Raw genomic sequence first — 20,710 nt, 5'->3', positions numbered from 1 at the left:
AGATCATATATATATATATATATATATATATATATATATATATATATATATATATATATATATATATATATATATATATATATATATATATATATGCACATATATAATGTTCTCTCTATTTTTTCCCCCATGTCCATTATTTCCATGTGTGGTGATTAATCTGGAAGCAGCCATGGCTTATTCATCACCACCACCTCGATTTTATGTCCCCAGCTCAATCTTACCTCCCATCTAGACATAATTTTGTTGAATGATGAGGGACAAGCAGCAGATAAAAATTAATTTCAAGGTTGCTGCTGGAATTCGTACATATTGTCCAGGAGTCATTCATCTGTTCTCTTGTTCCACCTTTGGTTTTTAATTAGGTTGTTTGTAGATGAGCAACCGATAACTTTCATGTTCATGCAGGGGCGATGTGTCCAATCTAATCTAATCTTTTCAATCTGTGATTGTGTTGCTTTTGGTTTTGTATCTTCTCATGTTTTTTTTTTTTATTTATTTAATCTTTTCCCACAGAGCAGAGATAATCTTGGGAAACATCATCAAGAAGAAGTGCTGGAGGTAAAGTAGTGACACCGGGCAAACGGCAACAACTCTAACCAGATGAAAATGTGCCTTATTTTCTCTTCAGAATAAAAGATCCTGATTTAGTGCAACGCCGTGCAAAGCCTGCTAAAGCACTGACATTACAAAGCATGTCCACTTTGTCAGGATGCTTAGGGAGAAAAATCAGTCCCTCGTTAAAATGCAATGATCTTAATGGCCTACATTAATAAAAGTTGTACTTACCAGTCCCCGAAGAACGCGCAAGCAAATCCCTCAACTCCATTAAAGCCTCACGGAAACAGCTTAAGAAACAGTAAGGCCGAGGCAATGAGACGACCTCGAAACTCCCCACATCCCAGGCACATTTACCACTGCCAGGACGTGCCTGAGCGAGCGCAATATGTCTGCAAACCCACACAACCCAGAGGATTTGCTGCTGACCTCTCAGAGTCACACAATCAGGACAATCGTGGGGGCTTTGTGACCAAAGACGAAGGGCTAGGCGTTGATCTCGCTCCCAACTCAGACAGACATCTACTAAGTCACACAGGCCTTGGACATCGAGGCAATGGACACATTTCAGCCAAGTTTTACAACACACACTGTTAACGCTACAAAGAGGCATAGCTTAAGACTAATTATTAAAATTTAGTGTGTTGTTGTCCAAGCTTAACCAGTGAGTGTATGGGAGTATAAACTGATGACAACAGTGGCTCTCAGAGGACTTGATGAGACCTCGGTGCTTACAAATGGAGGTCAAAGACTCTGACACCATCTGTGCTGCAATTCACCACCGTCTCGTCTCCCTACCCGCTATTGTTGACTTTGTGGATGGTTCATCGCAACCTAATTTCTCTTGGTGTAAAAATTTGTTGTAAAAATAAAACAATCTTAAATTTACCAATACTGGACTCATAATCTAGTGTAATTAAAGCTGACAACATTTATATATAAAAAAGGAAATATAATAATTCTTTAAATTTTCTATGGCATAACTTTTTATTTTGAGGTGGGAAAAATAATTCCCCCATTCTTTGGAAGCTTGGTCATAAAATGACAGAACCAGATTATATTTTGAGGTAGAATATCTGGAAAATCCTATGCATGTGTGTATATGTATAAGATATATAATCTCTTAAAAAATGGCCAACATCACTTAATCTATTTCTGCTTTTGCTTTCAAGAGTCTAAATGGTGTGGTGACATAATGGCAGGTGCATATTTCATGATTATACTATGTCACCTCATTTATTGTATGTAGGCAATAAACACTTAATCAAGAGTCACATTTCCACAGCAATTTGCATGTTAAATTAAGCAGGTTCTGCATAGCAATGTGTTCACTTATTACTAAAAACTTGAGGTTTTGTACAAGGTTTTGTACAAGTTTGTAATATTTTAGCCTGTATTTCACCCTGACTCTGAATGTGTATAAATTATTGATCAATTCGAGCATGGAAGGTATGTGGGAGTTTGATTGTTAGCATTCAGAGACTTCCCAATGCGTCGCCTCAAAATTGATGTGAAAGAATCGCACAGTCTGCCACTTCTCTAAGCAGGATGTAAGATCACTGAACAACTCTCCTGTCATTCGTAGATCTGATTGCTTCACTTGCTTGGGTGCACGCACAGCAGCATAATAGCAGAAGCACCTTAATGCTAAAAGAAAATCATCTCTTTAATATTTTTAAACAGCGTTTTTCCCCTTTGATGTGTCTGCTTCCCTTAGAAGATCCAGCCTTGTGATCACCACAAAGCTCTACTGGGGAGGAAAGTAAGTGAATTTGTGTGGGCGTGCAAATTGTTTTTACATATATGTGTGTGTGTGTGTGTGTGTATGTATGTCAATTTTCCAACTCAGATGCTCAGACTATATGACTAATGGCCGGCTAGACGTGAAACTTTTGCCTCCAGCTCTAGGCCCCATGGCGTTGAATCAGACATTCAGGGGAAACCTACAGATGCACACACAGGGCATCACACTGGAAAAAAAAAAGAAAGCAAGCCCCCATCTTGCTTCTGTTTCCATGTTGTATTTAACATCTATATCCCTCAGGCCACACGTCATATTCGCTCCTGCTGCCATGCTGAAATATTGTGAGTCCAGTCCACATTAGTCACGTTCTCCCTCCCTCCAAAAAGCCTTCAGGTTTTCACCAGTGCTTTCACATTCTTCTTTTGGCTTTCTTTAAATATTATTTAAGTCACTACAGAGGGTAAAAAGAACAGAGGGTAAAAAGACTGTGAAATTTTTATATAAAATCACTTTCTCAGGCAAGTGTCAATGAGAGACACTTGCCTGATGCAGTCAGAGGACAACTACTTACCTCATTAGAGAGTCTTGGCGAGCATCTCCGCTTCACATTATGACATTTGCATATGTGATGCATGCCTCCCACATGTTTGCACAAACGTAAGATTACTTGACAATATGATGTAAAGAAAGAAATTTCAAAGTTTGCGCTATAACCAAGCTAGAAGCGAGAGGCCGATGCAGAAACGCTGAAATAATTGAAATTGAGCAAAGTGTAAGATCAGCTAGGCACCATTCCGTAACAAATGTGACCTTGAGGCACTAAATAAGAACAACATGTCAATTTCAGTTCAGTAAGAGCTCCATCGATGGCTCTATCCTGGATAGAAACACAACATGAGCCAGGAGTACTTTCTACTAGGAAGGAAAACATAGATAATGGGAGCAATAGCACTTTCAGCAAAGCTATCAGTGAATAAAACAGAATCACACACCTGGCATCCCTTACAAAATATAGTCATGAGGAAAACATCAGTTTAAATGAGTAAACAAAAGTTAAATGGCTGATGATCTCTTACAACAAATATTTCCATACAAACTAATCTTGTAATACTGCCCCAAGAAACACAGAGCTATATGTCAGATAAGATTTAGCAGCCACACAGTCAGGTTTCCCCTGTGGGAGTGTGTGAGAAACACAGCCAAAGGTAAAGTGGAAATCAGACCTGTCACAAAGCGAGACACAAGAGGGAAGCTAGACATGATAACTTATTTGTTCTGAGTTTCTTCACTTTCCTCAAATAAGTAACTTTTCTGTACCACACAGAATGTAAAAGTTACAAGGTCACATTGAAGAGGATCATTCTGTCCAAAAGAAGACACTGTTTCCAGATTTTCTGTTTCAACTTTTCCAACATTAAACACCTTCCTAGGCCTTTGAATGTAGGGAAAAGAAAAAAGCATCTGTCATTATTTGTTTGTTGGTTGATTGGGGGTTATAATACAAAACTGCAGAGGCATGGAGTAGATGATGAAAAATATTTAATGAAAACACTGAAAAAAAACGTACAAAATCCACTAAGAACCTGGGCAGAACGTAAATCCAAGGAACCACCAAGTAGACGACATTAGGAAACAAGAGGATCCAGCAAGGAGTGACTGAGAATGAGGTGCTTAAGTCTTGGGAGGTTGAATGCTGAACAAAAGACCTGGTCTGATGAGCTAACATGTAAATGTGAGGGGAGAGCACAGAAGACAGGCTGAGAAGAGAGAGGAAGAGGAAGAGGAAGTGACACAAGGGGGGGGGGGGGAGCACACTGAGGACTAGGAAAAGAATCTAATAAAATAATTAGACATGAGAAACATAATAAGACTAGAGCAACTAAGGACTAGGCAAAGAAACAAACATAACTGGAACCACTAAGAAGGAATTGAAGTAAAAATAAAAACAAGGCAGGACTAATAGAAACAAGAACTAACACAAATAATAATAATAATAATAAAATCCAAAACAAACTCAAACAATCCGAGATCCTGACACCATCCTCCCTGGCTCAAGTGGGGGTTCTTTTTTTTATTATTCCGTTTTCAGATATGTCTTCAGCAAGTACATCATCTAGCAGATGGTGGTAATACAATTGTTTAACAGACTTCAACAGAAATAAAGTTAAAAAATAGATAGATATTGTAGAATTAAAAGATATCAGTGTATCTACATTGCTTACAGCAAAATTTAAAAGCGACTCGCTTTCTCTCAACAATGGCAGCTCCTCCAGAGTGGCTTTGAGCCACCTAGTGGTTCCTTTAATTATTGCTCTCTTTACAGTTGAAGTTGCTGGCCATGTCTGGGTAGGTTTCCTCCTTTAGGTGACCGGTAGTGCTTCAGATGTTGAACATTTCAGTGGCTTGAAGGGAACTTATAATGAAGAATCTTGTCTGGCATGACTAATTGTCTCCTTATGCTTTTCTAGCTGAGGTGTTCATGTGTGTCTCTCATCTTGTAATTTTTTTCATCCTGTTTCAGAGCTGAGACAGAGAGAGGCCTCAACCGAAAACACATCATTGAAGGTAATGTGTCAAAGTCCTCCTCTCTGTTTTGTCCTTTACGTTGCACCATCCCTCCCACTCCTGTGTCACTCCTGCAGATCCTCTTTCTTTTACCTTACTTTTTCCTCCCTCCTCGTTCCCGTTCATGTCTCTTCTCACGTCTTCAGTGTTGACGCAGCAGAATTTGAAAGCAGAATTGGCTTTCCCCAAATTGTTACTTTACTTGAGTTTATTTCGCAAAACTTCCTCACACCCCCTTCTGAAACAACTGGCCTCTCCAAAGCGCAATGCACCTCTTACAGTGACTCAGCCCTCTCCCACATTATTAGCATTCACTGCAGCCACTGCAGCGATTCCCACCAAACAAAAGGCGAATGCACCCAGGAAAGGCAGAATGAGAGGGGACAAGGTTTCAGAAGCAGAAGGTTGCAGAGAGCAAGAGATTCAAAGGAAACAAAGCGAAGGTATCATCATCATCATCATCAATTAGTTAAGCCCAGTTTTATTGTAAATGACAGATTTGTGGGAGTAACTGGTGTGACACATGTCATCACAGACTGATGTGCCAACTGAGTGCAGCGTCTGTTGATACTCTCATCTGCAAAAAAAAAAAAAAGCCCCTCAAGGTCACTTGGTCAGGTGCTGTAGTTCACTAATCCAAAACAATAGGTTCTCCCAGTTTGACCTTGAGGTGAGCGAACCTCTTAACAGGCTGAAAACATGTTGAACATTTTCACAAATTCCCTGACAGCTCGAGCAGCGACTGAACGACTTTTATTGAGCTTCCATTTTTAAATGCATCATATGCTGCAGTTGCCGGCAGAGTTGCTCTGTTGTTCAGCGTGTTTACTCGCTTCCATAAATAGAATCCCTTCACGGCCCTTTAAACTCCAGCTAATCCAGCCGACAGCAGCAGCGCGATGACGGTGCAAACCCAGATTAGAATCCATGTTGGAAAGTGGTTCTCAGATTGTGTGGGAGCAGATGACAGGGAAAGGTATAAGGAGTTCTGTCGGCACTAGGAAGTGGTGTATCTCTCAGCTGGGATTAGTGGGTGATGAAGAAGCCTCTGGCACTAATCTGCCACACACTCACACACACGCACGCACACACGCATGCACACACACACACACACACACTCACACATCTAACATTGTTTATGTAAGAGGAGTGAGGATTTTACAGGTACAAGTTTTTGTTTTTTTTCACTTCATACAGTGGATCTTCTTGTCAGAATGCGAGTTCAGTTTCAGAGGGATTATCTTTAAGTCTTGTGGTGTGTTTAAAGAATGCTTACTTTCAATCAAAGATTGCTTTGGAATGCTTAAATAGGATTTATTTTATTTATTTATTTGATGCGCCAACCTGTTCTGGGTCTTTTACTGCTAGTTGAGAAAATTCACCAATAATAAAGCAAAAATGTCACTGCCTTAACTTTTGAAATTACATATTTAACATATTTGGAAAACAATTAGCCACTACTAACTTCTTAGATGGTATCTTGAAATTTAGCTTTAATACATTCACAAAATGATGTTTTCTCAAGATAACATTCATTTTGCAACATGTACCAATCCCTCTGTGAAATATCTGTTTTATTTCCCTTGCTTCTTTGGCTTTGTCATCAACAATCCGGCCCCGTTTTGTTGCTTTTGGCAAGCAGAACAAACCTTTTAGGTATCCCAGAATTAAATCTGCTTGCAAATGAACTGGGATCAAAAGATATGGCAGGCCAGGCACAGCTGAAATAATTTGAAATTAGCTGGCACTTTCTGACATCAAGTTTCCCAGGATAACGAGGGCTCGATGTTAATGTTTTTTCACCAAGCTAGTGCTTTTTGAAACGTCTCTTTGTTGTTGTTACTTTAATGAGGACATTATCATGGATCGAGCTCGCAGAAAGCTGCAGAAATCTCACAAATTTTGGTACAATCGGTACAAGAAAACCTTGGAAAATTGGATCGGGTCCTGCTTCGGTTGCGGAACGTGAATATGCAAAAAAGCAAGCTGCTGCTGAATGCTTTGCACTTCACTTTGCCCTGTCCAACCCATAAATCTTCCTAACATATTCAATCATTTTTCTCACCTCAGGTTTAAAAGGTTCCCTCCAGAGGATGCAGCTCGAATATGTGGATGTGGTCTTTGCCAACCGGACGGACAGCAACACTCCTATGGAGGGTAAGTGATTTTTGATCGGACCTCTGGAGACTGTTGGAGGGTTGGGAGCATAGCATGAGGCATTCTGTTATATGAGAAGGTGAGAAATGCTATTGAGGCCACTGCCTTTGCTGAACTGACAGCTTATATCTGTTTGGTCAAGTAGAAGTGAATTCCTCTGACCCGCGCCGACATAAGTTAATATGATAATCTTGCCTCATTTCTCGTCCTCTTGTCCTCTATTTTGGTCTCTCAGTCTCCCTCTGTTTCTCTTGCGTCTCTGTGGGACCGCTATCTTCCACAGGGTCTCTGAGCTGCCGCCCGCTCCCAGCCCTCCCTGCTCGTCAGAAGCAGGATTATCTGCCTCCTTCGGGAGCGGCTGGTATATTTTTGGGTTGGTCTCTCTTTCTACCAGCCCCGCTGTGCACTTGTACTTGATTTCTACTTTTCAAAGCTTCAGCGATGCCTTTCCCTCGCATCCACCATATGTTATTGTTAATTTCTTATAGACGTTTCCAGAGTTTTCCTCAATTACTTCTCTTCTGATGTGGCAAGATACTTGAGATTCTGTTTTTTTGTCTCTTCACACAAAACCTTCTCCAGAGGTGGTATCCGCCTAAAGGCATGGTGTCTTATTGATCTCCTAAAAATATGTTCTATGTTGCTCCTCATTTCCTTCCCCTTTGTTGCCTCCCTTGACAACCAGCTGACTGTGGGAGGCCAGCCTGTCATACTCATTGTTCCAGAGGCCCGGCTGTCATTATTAGCTGTGATAACTGGCAGGTAAACCCCATAACCTCCCCCGTCAAATCAGATTTGGCCCTTCAGATAGTTTCACTCCTTTGATGCAAAAAAATTTCATTGTCAATCTGACTGATTTATTAATCAATGATCATATTTTAGTGAACGTAACTTGAGCTCCTTAACTCCTGACTACTGTTTCAGTACGTTCTTAATAGTAATAAAAAGCATTTACTTTATTTCAACCAAAGTGGTATTAACCATGCAGAGTGCTTACACTTTTGATGTTATTTGCTTTATCAAGTAATTAATAATAAAAAAAAAACAAGCAGCGATGGTTAAAAATAAGTTATTGTGAAATATTCAAGTTGTTCCTTATGTTCTCATGTATGCCTTTTGGGAATTAGGACACTTTTATGCTCGTTACAAGAAATAAGATTTGCCACAGTTTCTGATCACTGTTGTATAATTACAGAAATAAAGACTTAGGCTTGAACATCTATAACAAAGTCCTGCAAGCATTCACATAAATTATCGAATAGAAAATCATTTGAACTTGATTTTGGCTCGTAGCCACTGTAAGATTAATGCCACGCATCAGCTCTGTAATGTGCCCCAAATACTTTCCACTGGTTGCTCTTTCCTCTTGGGACCGCTGCAGCATGGTGAACTTGTTATTCACATCTTGTTTTACACACAGGAATCAATACAAACTAGCTTAACAACATCAGTTATAGGAGGAGGCATGGTAGCATTTTAAAGGGACATCTAGTGGCAGCTAACAGGTGCTTATGCATGCATGTGTTTGCTTGTTTTGTTATTGTTGTTTTGTTTTTTTTTACCCTAACTACATACGACCTTGCGCGAGACAACTTGTGTCCCCTTGGGGACGAAAAGTGATGTCATGGCAGCAGAGTCTGTCTTTATTATCATCACTGTGTCCCTTATCCCATGGCCTTATTCTTCTTTGACTCTTTCCAGTCCTCTGATATTCCTGACTGGTTTTTTTTTTCTTTCTTTCTTTACTTAACATATTTTCTCACAAGACTCTTGTTTATTTTCGTCTACTTTTTGTTGCGCCTGTCAGTTGGAAAGTTGGCACTGCATAGATGGTTTCCCCCCAATGTGGAATTTCATCTGACATGTCAAAAATTGCATCGTTTATAGGAATTGTCGCACGGCACACACAATGAGATTCCTGCCTACTGGAGCAGAACGCATGTCAATTATTGTACTAATAGCTACACAAAGGCCTGTTAACCAAACAGCTCAAGGCTCTGAATTGGGTTGCAAACCATTCGTCCTGGATCTGATTTTAGACAGAGAACATCACGAAAGCTGCTGAAAGGTATAAATGTTCCATTAATAAAATCATTTTTTGACGATCCCAGCATCCTGACACACTTCTCAGTAGAGTAGCTTCAACACCTGCCTTCATTGTCATCAGATCCTTCCCCCCCAGAGCCGTAAACCTTGAATGCGGTCTTCCAAGGCATGGAAAATCTCCGCTGATGTGATATATTGATGAGCAGCACACTTTCTCTGTGTGCATGCAGGAAGAATATAAATAAAAGCTTCAAAAGGCAGAAACATCTCCAGAACAAATCCGACAAAAAACACACCGACAGCCACAGAGACACCTGTCCAGATATGTACAGCTATTTATGTGTTGTTGAGGATTTTCTCACACTTATTGCTTCACGGTTCAGAAGGGGCACTGTCATACCTGCTGGCTGGAGCTCACCAAATGTTCCAGACTCTGTGGCTCACTGCTGCTGGGAAAGAGCTCAAGGACACGCAGAGACGGGCTAACAGCCAAGCAACTTTCTATTACATGCATACCAATAAAGGAGATTTGGATGCGCAAGCAGGAGGAGTTTATCGCCTTAATGAGGAGTTTCTTTTTTGTCATGTTTGCAAGTGTTTCTTTACCAATCCAAATAAATTTTACTTTTTTTTTTGTTTGTTTGTTTACTGAGGTTAGGAAAACTCTGACAAGATGTGCTGGAAATCTCAATTAAACTTTACAGTTTAAAAACAAACTGGTTAATAGTGTATGTCTTTGCTCTCTGAAGTCGGATTTTCTCACTTCGTGCTCCAAAAAACTAAGAGCACCTTATTTTTAAGAGTAAAAACCCTCACTTTTTTTTCCTTCTCCATAAAGTTCTGATTTTTTTTAACACATTAGCTGACAATACTGTTACCCACATAATTTAAAGACCATATCTGTGATGTTATTCAGTTTATTCACAGCTCTACAAGTTAAAAGTGGCCACATTAAGCCGTGACTTTACTCCTCTGGCTCTGATTTACCTGCAAACCGTTGCCCCACAGCAGACCACACAGTCGCACAGTACCAACACAATAACGGTGCAGTTTAGTTCCAGTCTTGGTATGTGAGGGGCAAGGCAAGGATAATAAGTAACAGCCCCCCTCAGAGATAGAAACTTTATAAACCACATTTGCCAGTTTCTTGCTTCACGTTTTTTTTTTCTTTATGTCCTTGCGTCCCTCACATCCTGTCTTCCATCCCTCCACTTTGGAGCAGATCCTTCTACCCTCCCACCTGCTTCGCCCACGCACACACACTTGCTCTCTGTCTCTCATGAAGGCACAGTTTGGTTCAAAGAAAGATCCGGTAATTAAAGAAAATCATTAGTTGTCTCTTTTTTCACTCTTCTGTGGATTTAAATCTCTTCCTAATTCTCACCCTATCAACTTCACACTCTTGCAGCACCATTTGCATTGTGCAAATGGAATAGGATTATTCATTAACAGACATGGAAATGCAATATTACGCAGACTGAATTTAGTAATGAATAATTTGTGTGTAACGAGACGTTCATGTGATCGACCAGCAGAGGATTTCCTGATTTAAAAGCTTTTTTGGAAGTTCTTTACAAATGGATTCATGAATAAAGCTCTATTGTTTAGCATGTAAATAACCAAACAGAGCATTTTTGCTGCTTTCCGTGTCATAATCACACACACACACACACACACACACACAGAGAGACACACACACCTAAAGGCTACAGCTGACTTCTCTCCCTTCAGTTTCACCTTGCTTATATATTTGCACAGCACAAGAAGCGTTTTGTCAAGGCAGCTTTTTCACTTAGGGCCCCACAGCATTTGCACACATGTGCGCAAATGATCTAATGTGACCCCAGCAGATCACATAGTGTACAAACAAGTTTTAATTAAAGTAAACCCTAGAGCTGCCAGCTTCAGCGCAAAAACAAAACAAAACAAAACTGTGGAACTTTCAGTGGAAGACCTTAAGATGGCACCAACTAATATTCAAATGTCAACAAAGCACTTAGTTAGTGTTTGATATTTGTGTTTTTATAGAAATTGTGAGAGCTATGACTCATGTGATCAACCAAGGGATGTCCATGTACTGGGGAACATCTCGCTGGTCTGCCATGGAGATCATGGTAAGTTATTGCAAAAGATATTACACGACATGGAAGGTTAGATAAATTCACCAATATTAATTCATTTTCATCAGTCCATATTGTCATGATAATATGGTCATCTGGGAAAATATCACTGCCTCATTCTGTCCTATTCAGAACTGGAGAAATGTGTTAAATAATATAGTTTGTTCAGCATAGTTTTCTGTTGAATGTGATTTCCAACTCATAAAAAAAAACATTAAAAAATTATATATTTTTCACATTGCTTAAAATGTTACTTTTTTTCTTTAAAATGTAAAAAGCAATAATAATGAAGCCAATAACATCAGAAGGCTAACCTGCTAAAAGATGATAATATCTGCAGCTCTGGGAATAGATAAAAGTCGTTAAGCATAAAGGTCAATGTTGCATGTTTTCCTTTTCTCTTCGATTTCTATTTCCCTTTTAATTAGGAAGCCTATTCTGTGGCCAGACAGTTTAATCTTATTCCACCGGTGTGCGAGCAGGCTGAGTATCATTTCTTCCAGCGGGAGAAGGTGGAAACTCAGCTTCCTGAGCTCTACCATAAAATAGGTAAGCGTAGCAAGTTTCCACTTGTTTTCAGTGAGTTTTGTCCTGGATAGTCAACATCACATGTGTCTCTGTTCTTCCATAGGCGTGGGTGTGGTCTCTTGGTCTCCTCTGGCATGTGGGATTATCACTGGAAAGTATGAAAACGGCATCCCAGAATCCTCAAGAGCTGCGATGAAGGTAGAAATGTGATTTTCATGGGTCAGTCCTCAAAGAATTATACTGTAATGCAGTATTAAGTACATAAAGTACAAAAGTGTTTATCATTTTTAGCCACTTCACAATTGCCCTTGTTGCACAAACTTTGAAACACATATTTTTAAATAACTGGGATGTAAAACAATATGTGGCTCATAAAATTGATTGGAAATAAAACCCTAAATCTAATACAGCATTCTCTAATTTATCATCCAAAAATGGAGAACGCTACACGAATGCAATAATATACAGTTATGGTTGTCTGCCTACTCTGACAGGGCAAGGAAAGCTTTAATCAGACAAGTAATGAGAAGATCAATAGCTCTCAATGAGCTTTAAAGTTTCACAGTTTGAAAGGAAAAATCTTTTTCTAAGACAACTGTGGTGTCAAAAGATTGCTGTTCTTCCATATAAATCTGGTATTAGACTGACAAAAAGAAATTAGTTCCTGAAAGAAATTAGGCAATGTAGTCAGACAAGACCTAAATTGAACCTGCTAAATGGTGCTGAATGATGACTCGTTTAGCTATTACATTAGCAGGCCTTGGTGTACCTATTAATATGACAAACTGACATGCATTCTCTTCCAGACGGTCTGATACCTCATTGTATTTTGACAATTCTTACAAATGACACAATTTGATGGCATGTCAGATGAAATTCCACCTTGGGGAAAACCCATCTATGCAGCCGCAGCGTTGTAACTGACAGGTGCAAAAATAAAAATAAAAAACGAAACAGGAGTCAGAGTCTTGCGGGACAGGGAGATTAATCACTGTTGACGGGGAGATGGATGGAGCTAAATACTGGCAATCCTAGAAGAAAAGCTGTTAGCCTTGAAAGATCTGAGACTGGGATCATTCATTTTACAGCAAATAAACAACACTGCCGGACCTACAATGCATTGGTTTAAATCAAGGATGATTAATGGGTTAGTATGGCCCTGTTAAAGCCTGTAGAAGTCTGAGGAATGACTTGTTCACCAGTGCTCTCTGTTCAGTTTGACTGAGCTTGAATTATTCTGCAAAGAACAGACAAAAAATATAGGCATCCAAATCGGCAAAATTGGTAGTCACTTAGATCTGTTATTTTAACAAACAGTGGTTCTAAAAAAAAAAGGCCGAATATGAATGCATGTCTCTTGGTTAAAAACCACAAATTATAGTTTTCCTCCAATTCGCAATAATGAACTACTTTGTGTAGAGGCCCGTGAAATTCTAATAATACTCTTTATGGTTTGTGGTTGTAAAGTAACAAAAGAGGTTCAGTCACTTTTGTAACAATATGTAGTTTAAGTTGATTTTTATGTTTAACGTTTAATTCTGTTTATGCGTCTTTATTTTTCTAGCCATATCAGTGGTTGAGGGAGAAGATAACGAGTGAGGAGGGGAGAAAACAGCAATCCAAACTAAAAGAACTGACTCATATTGGAGAAAAACTAGGATGCACCTTGCCACAGTTAGCCATCGGTAAATATCAAAGTTCATTTCTCATTTTCGTCGCGTCCACTGTTAAATATGTTTTCATTAGAATTACCCTGTTAGACTAATATTCTGCTATCCTCATCGTAAGCCTGGTGCTTGAGGAATGAGGGAGTCAGCTCAGTGCTCCTGGGGGCCTCCAATCCCACGCAGCTGACAGAAAACCTGGGAGCCATTCAGGTACACATTCAAGCCCTTTCCAGCATTTGCTTCTTTGTGTTGTTGCCCAGCATTGTCAGCGTTTGATAACGCACTGTTGTTTTTGTTTTGTTGTTTTGTTTCTGCACATTTTAGGTAATTCCAAAGATTACAGCAGGTATTGCTTCAGAAATGGACCATATTCTGGGCAACCGTCCACACAGTAAAAGGGACTACCACCACTAGGATGGACACTTTCTACTAAACTACGCTCATAAGGCTTTTCAAAGCTCACTTTTCACAGCCATGGCACCATAAGTGCGTGCCCACGACTGTGTGTATCTGTGGAGGACTGTGTGATTGTACTTGGCTCTTTCAACTCATAACTGTGAAGTGGGCTACATGACGACAAAGCGTGCATGCAAAACCGGCCAGTTATCAGACTGAACACGATTTGGAGGATCCATCAAGACAATTCCCTGAAACAAAAAAAAAAAAAAAAAACTTCAACAACAGCGAACTTTGCAGAAGGTGCTGAACCATATAGTGCTGGAAGAAGAATAGAGTTAATTGTTCAAATACTCCGTTAAAATGGCCATCAGTGCATGTAGAGAAAACTACTGAGGAATTAATTACCTCTAAGCATCCAATTAAGCATAGCAGAGCACTATAACAGATTATTTGCATCAAAATGGACCTAATGCTAGAGAAATCTATTTTACTGTATAATGTATGTATTGTAAAAAGAATTACAAATGGTGATTATAATGAGCCATATTTCAGCAGAATGGATGAACATTCCCCAATGCAGCTGGAGCTTGCTTGTCCATGTGATTGCTTCAGAACTGGAAGACCTAAATGTCAGCTAAACATTGTTTTTGCTATTGCCATAAAAAACAAAGTTTAATTAGTTTAAATGAAATAAATAAATATATATATATATACTCTAAACATATGTAATGACTGTTACATGTATTTCTTTAATGAGCAGTAATGTTGTTCTGTTCTCTTTTTCACTTATGCAATAGCACCGCAGAGTGTATTTTCCTACTGTGCCCTTTCAACCTATTTCAGTTTGTACACTGGCAGAGTTTCTGTCAGTAGGAATTGCATCTGATTCATTTCATTTCAGTCGGTACTGTGGATAGAAAAGTGTCTCATTGAAGTCGGGGTGATGATCCTCCTGCAGGGGAGCTTGTGGATAACAAATAAAGCCTTGTGGCTAATGAAGAGACATAGTGGTGGAAAAAATTAAAAAGAACACCATATGGACCCTTGCAGTAATTGCACCTGGAACAAACAGAATTTTTTTTTTTTCCTAGTTTCTCCCAGATGGTTGTTTTATGTAATGGGATCATCTTTGCTATGTTCTGTTTGTCCAGATATGTATTATGGTGTTGTTCATCAAATTTGTACATGAAAATTAAAGAAACGCTTAGAATCGTGTGCCTCCTATTTTGACTCAGAAAATTAAAAATGTCAAACTGACGGTAAAATGCAGAAACAAGAGTCTTTAAGCATCTTAATATTATGAACTTCATTTGTTATATACAAATAGTGTAATTTATTATTGCATGTGTTTGATTCATAAATATTTTATTTTATTTTAGCTTATTTTAGCTTTGATTTGTCAGAACGATTCCGTGAAGGCGGGTTTTCCGGTTAAAGTATCGAATAGAATTTCTGCAATAGCCACGAGGAGCTCCGATTGGCTAGAAGAAAGGTATCCGTCTTTTCCCTGAAACCCGCGGTTTCCAAAAATAACACTCGGGGGAGTACAGACTTGTAGCAGGCCTAGTATTGTCAGTAACAATAACTAGGCCTGTTTTTTAACTAAGAGTGACCGTCTGGAAGGTCGTGACGCTTTGCCAACACTCCGCTAACCTCGTCTAAGAATGCGGCTTTTCAGGTGAAGCGAGTAACTAAAGCAAAAGCTGAGTTCAGTGGGTGTGTTTGCAGTAGCATTAGCATAGGAGTTAGCAGCCAGAAATCTCAGCGCAGACTCCGTTACCTTGTCAACTAACACCAACTGAAACTACCTCCTAACAACGAGGAAATACAAGCCGCCATACTCAGGTTGATGTGGGTGTAAAGGCTACTTCACCAGCTGCTCGGGTGTCCATTAAAACCGCCTCAGTTTGTTGACTTTCCACCACAGATGATGAAAAGCAATGTCGACTGATATTAGATCATACATGAGCTTGGGAGACAAAGGACATACCATTTGTGTGCCACCCGACATCTCCTGCGACCAGCTGAAGGATGATTTCCTGAATAAGTCCTTCCCAGGTACTCGGACACCGAGCAACAGCAAAAGTTTTGTTGCTTTGCAACATCGCGATTATCCTGATTTCATTGCAGGTAAGATTTATTTCTACATCTGTCGTCTTGACAAGTCTGGATGTTTGAAATCCAATTAAGCCAAAAACTGAAGCACTTCTAATTAGCGCTCTTATTGGAAAGTGGATAACTGTGTGTTGCAGGTGAGCCTTTGGATGTTTGCACTACAGTGGCAACAAAAAAACATTGTTTACTTCCTGGCTCCCAAGTTTCTGTTGACTCCTTTTCAAATTCTTCCACTGAATCTGAGGAAAGCTTCATCAGTCTCGTTATTTCTGGAGACTTTGCTCTATCAGGACATCCATCTGCCATCAACCCTAACAAAGTTGTTCTTGTTGTCTCCCACAAAACAACTCAGGTACTGTACATGCATTCACTTACATTTACTGAGTATCTCCTCATATCTGGAAACTAACCACTTAATTATGTCCTTTATACACTTTTTTTTTACAGATTTTATCAGCGAATGACCAGGCGCCCAAACTGTTTGAATGCTCCACTGAGGATCTGGTTGGAAAGAAGTTGTCTTCTGTCTTAAAGAAAACAACTCAAGTTTTGGAAAAATCGCTGGAAGAAGATTATCAGCTTGCAGATGGAACTGTTGCTATTGTGTCTGGAAAAGTGGTATGAAATCTATGAAACTGAAATTGTTTTCTGAGTTTTATAGCTCATCACGTAGTCAACTGGGCCGCATCATTTGAAGAAAACACAATAATGTTTTGTCTTTACAATGTCCCCATGAGATTTAACATTGTGGTCACTTAAATTTGAATCAAGCACATGAATCAACTGGCAAAATACAGTACTGGCAAGCTGAGTTTGAATGCAAGCTCCTTGAGAAATTGCAAATATTGCATCCAGGCAGTCCTTTTGTCGTGGTAATATGGACCACTTGAATGTTGTGTGACAACTGATTCAATGTATTGTACCAGTCTAGTGCTCCATTAACTATGATTGTCTACTCTCCTGGTGAAATATATGTGTACCTTTTTAGACGTTTGTGATTTTGTTTTTGAGGTGGATGCTGTGACATTATCTGGAGAGGTACCAGTATCGGTGTGTACCCACAGGCAGTCAGAAAATGAAGACCACCGGCTTGTCATGATGGAATGTGTAGAGAGGATATCCTCCTTTGTGTCCTTCTCCCAAGACGTGAGTACACCAATATTTACCGTGGAAAAATTACCTTCATATGATGCATACCTCTACTGCACAGAAAGATACAGAACTCCATTTTTAGTCTGATTTAATGACTCAGACTAAGTTCGTCCAGTTTTTAATTCAGATGTTGTGAATCAACATATCAGAAGCTCACAAAGTCATGACGTCATCATTTGGGATTTCCCAGATTGTTTGAAAGTGTATCTAAACCTCTGAATTTAAAGAAAGTAAATATTATGGTTCTAGCATTTAATACATGGAAATCATTTTAGTAAACATACCTGACCTCAGCATAAAAAAATAGCTTTGATTTAATGTCAGACAGCGCAGAAAAGGGGATTATGTGTCTTTTCATGGTCTATATAAATATCTGATGCCTGCTGCATATTTGATGTCATTTTAAGGGCTTGATACTAAGCTGTGACTTGGCGTTTGCTTGTCTCCATGGATATCACAACCCTGAGGAGCTGAAAGGAGTGTCTGTAAAGGAGCTTATCCCATCTTTACAAATCCCCGTCTACAGTCATGCATTGCCCAAAGTAAGCGGACAACACAATTTACCTCATGACATCTCCCTTTTCTGACACTTTTTATAAAAATTCCAGTACCTAGCTAGTTTTCCTCAAATATTTTTTAGCTTTAGTATTTCATTAGTCTGATTATGACCGCATTTTCTCCCTTTCTTTCAGATGCTGAGGGTTCAGAAGGTGTGTGGGAAAAGCACAGGAGGTGCATCTGTCCCTCTCTATGTGAAACTCCAGGGGGCTGCGCTGTGTGGAAAACCCCAGTACCACCACAACAACGGCGGCACCTTGTCAAGAGACGGCTCCCGTCTCATTTCTCCTGTGAGCAACATGAGACTTTCAGATCATAGTAACGTTGAAGAAGCTCTAACTAAAGAGCAGTCTCCAGGTTGGTTATCTATAATGTGTTTATAAATATTGCAGCGTTAAAATCACCAGAATTTTATCGTCGTGATATAACAGGAAAAATGAAAGAAACGGTTGTTAAATCACGCATTAAGTCAAAAAGCTTTCACGAGCTGAAACAATTCAGCACACTCCTAGAGAAACAAATAGTAGTTGCAAGATGCATTTATTTTATTTTTTCATTGTAATGATGGTTACAAATCCTCAGTCAGTGTTTCGAACCTTTGCCATTCTGTACATTTGTATCTTTGGTTGTTTCGTACCTGCCGGCGGGTAATCTTATGTGCTCCATTTGACAACCAGCAATCTAATGTTCTATAATCTATAAGTCTGCTGAAGGGAAATGTGTTTTTATGGCTACAATAGATAATTCCTACCAGCATAAAGGATGCTCAGAGGCAGTTTGGTTTGATTAGATGTGTTCTGTTATATTCCATAAGAGTCGAATGGAATATGACTCTTATGGAATATTTACTTTGATTCAAATGGAGTGAATCAAAGTAATTGGAAATTGGGTGTCATAAAAGGTTTCCACAAAAAATATAATTAAACTAAATTACAAGTGACAGTTGAGCATTTCTTTGATTATTTATATCCATAAGTTATGAATACTGAAGTGTTACAAAATGTTTTAAGTCAGTAATAACCAATGTTTTTTATGCCATCCAGAAGCACCAATTTAAAAAGATTGTGAGCTACAATTGTAGGCCTGTCACGATAAACGATAAATCAATTAATCGCGATAAATTAAACCTATCGACCTCATTTTAATTATCGGTTTTGTCTCTTCCTGCCTTTTTTTTTCTTTCTGTTGATGACACTGAATGGCAAAAGGTTCAGCTCCGGTGCTCTCCACTGACCCTCCCTTCCTCATTTCCTTAGTGTAATGTCAAGCTCACACTACACGAGTTGTCGGCCGGCTGTCAGCCTATTTTCAAAACCTGAGACACACATTAGCCAACAGAAATCCTATAACGGTTCGATCGGGTTCGTCGTGCCGTGTGGTGTCCAGCCACATGGGCACAAAATAATGGCTACAAGTCCAGTTAACTAATTTTAAAATCGGGCATTAATCAATGCTTTACTAGAATCTACCTGTTATGCATGTGGCTAGAGTCAGCGTAAAGTCCTGACTGAATGAAAATCATTATAACCCATTTATGTCACGTTAACGAAGAACAGCTGAAAAGTTACCGGGTTTATCAACTGCGGTAGCAATTTGGCTCCAACTCCTCCCCTTTTAATTTCTATATTCTTTGCACGAAACGTTGAATAAATATTAATGTTGTTTCCACATATCATCTCCAATGTCCGCTGGACTTCGTGTTGCTCCGTGTCAGCTGTTTGGGATTCCCCTCCGTAATTTCCCCTCAGAAATCACGGAGGTGAATCCCCGCTTTCTGATTGGCTACCTGTCATATTCAGCGTTAACGCTTCGGGGAAGGGAAAACCCCTGATTTAAAGCGTCCACGACTATCCACCGTAACACACTACACGGTTACGAAATCACCAGCTACAATCTTAGATCGGCCAACGATCTAAGATTGTTGTAAGGGGAAAATAGGGGCAAAAAATCGTATTGCGTGAACTATTGCATCAGTAGTGGGAGTGTCCATCTTCTCTATCTAAATTTAGTGATTATTAAAGGGTAATATATTATACAGACTTCATAATCTGCACTCTTTTTGAATGCAGTATTTATTTCCACTTTGGCTTTATGTTGTTTAGTTTTCATTCAAGTATGTTTTTTTGTTAATGGAGACTGATAATCTATTTTGTTTTTGTTTTTGGTTGTTTTGTTTATTTAGTTTATCAGTTGAGTGTTATGTGTTCTTTTGAAAATAAAGTGTATCTATCTATGGCAGGAAATCGCATGCATTATTAGTCATTTCCATTAAATCAGTGTCAAAAGGTCTTGAAACAATATTATCGTTTATTGCAATAATTTAGACAATCGCTCAGCAAAATTTGTTATCGTGACAGGCCTAACAATTTGTTTTATTTATTTATTTTTATTAAGACCACATGAATTGTCTTGTTTATTTTATTCTTATATGCACATAAGTATATCTTTATTTTAGTGAGACAAACTGCATGTGATTCTTGAAACCACCAACCTGATAAAAACCTTAGTTTTGTCTTTTGGATCTTTTACAGAAGACGGATTTGACCACACCGTCTCCTCTCCCACACCAACGGCAGAATACTCTGCAACTGTCTGGGCGTTCGCTCCGTTGAGCGGTCTTCTGCTCCTGTGGCCAGATGGCTCAATCTTCAGCATTCACAACCATCTGGCCCTCAGATTGTTTGGGTACAGCAAGGACGAGCTTCTAGGAAAGGTTAGTCAAACTTACCAGTCCAGCACTGCTGCTTCTCAGACCAGCTCTAATTTGTGTCCCTTTTTGTCAACAGAGTGCTGCTTTTCTGATGCCCGGTTTCTATGAATGGATGACTGGCGCGAGGAAAAAGGCTGGCGCTGTTTCTGACACTCGCGTAGAGCTGGACAAAAGTCCAGCTGTGTCCAAAATATCAGAAAATGATGGTGAGCACTTCTCTTTTTCTGAAAATTTCTGGTTTGATATTCGCCTTTTCCAGCAGGATTATTTCTACATGCCGTATGTTTTGCAATGTGGATCATTTAGGTGTTTTTTTTTTTTTTTTTTTTTTTTTTTTTCAGTTCTTTGTCCTTGGGGGGTGGGGGCCTGGGGAAGGGGGGAGCGGGGTTCC

The 20,710-nt window shown here is 39.4% G+C and overlaps 2 protein-coding genes and 1 long non-coding RNA gene across 6 annotated transcripts in view; 2 read left to right on the top strand and 1 right to left on the bottom strand.

Annotated features, from left to right (window-relative positions):
• LOC106938987 (voltage-gated potassium channel subunit beta-1-like) overlaps positions 1-14,999 on the top strand; it is a 49,917-nt gene extending 34,918 nt beyond the window's left edge. For all 4 annotated transcript variants that reach the window (XM_015021207.1, XM_015021205.1, XM_015021204.1 and 1 more), the window contains exons 6-15: positions 517-561; positions 2,276-2,320; positions 4,824-4,867; positions 6,938-7,024; positions 11,099-11,184; positions 11,619-11,739; positions 11,822-11,916; positions 13,283-13,403; positions 13,507-13,595; positions 13,710-14,999. In XM_015021207.1, coding sequence (XP_014876693.1) covers positions 517-561; positions 2,276-2,320; positions 4,824-4,867; positions 6,938-7,024; positions 11,099-11,184; positions 11,619-11,739; positions 11,822-11,916; positions 13,283-13,403; positions 13,507-13,595; positions 13,710-13,799 — 823 coding nt within the window. In that variant the 3' untranslated portion in view covers positions 13,800-14,999. The remainder of the gene's footprint in view (positions 1-516; positions 562-2,275; positions 2,321-4,823; positions 4,868-6,937; positions 7,025-11,098; positions 11,185-11,618; positions 11,740-11,821; positions 11,917-13,282; positions 13,404-13,506; positions 13,596-13,709) is intronic.
• LOC106938990 (uncharacterized) lies at positions 5,053-11,092 on the bottom strand. Its single transcript, XR_001422738.1, has 2 exons — positions 10,730-11,092; positions 5,053-5,993 (listed from the first exon to the last, which is right to left on the bottom strand). It is a non-coding gene; the product is annotated as an uncharacterized LOC106938990 (long non-coding RNA).
• Positions 15,000-15,285: 286 nt separating the features above from the next.
• On the top strand, positions 15,286-20,525 carry LOC106938985 (PAS domain-containing serine/threonine-protein kinase-like; the record flags this gene model as incomplete). Its single annotated transcript, XM_015021203.1, has 8 exons — positions 15,286-15,914; positions 16,037-16,251; positions 16,347-16,517; positions 16,911-17,045; positions 17,459-17,593; positions 17,744-17,966; positions 20,141-20,322; positions 20,396-20,525. Coding segments are annotated over exons 1-8 (1,381 nt in total), but the record flags the coding sequence as incomplete, so codon positions are not given.
• Positions 20,526-20,710: the final 185 nt, after the last annotated feature.

This window comes from Poecilia latipinna, unplaced genomic scaffold (genome assembly GCF_001443285.1).
Source record: "Poecilia latipinna isolate Pla-1442-1.1 unplaced genomic scaffold, P_latipinna-1.0 Scaffold2743, whole genome shotgun sequence".
Taxonomy (NCBI): Eukaryota; Metazoa; Chordata; class Actinopteri; order Cyprinodontiformes; family Poeciliidae; genus Poecilia; species Poecilia latipinna.
The sequence above is the reverse complement of the archived record's forward strand: the minus strand, read 5'-3'. Positions and strand labels throughout refer to the sequence as shown.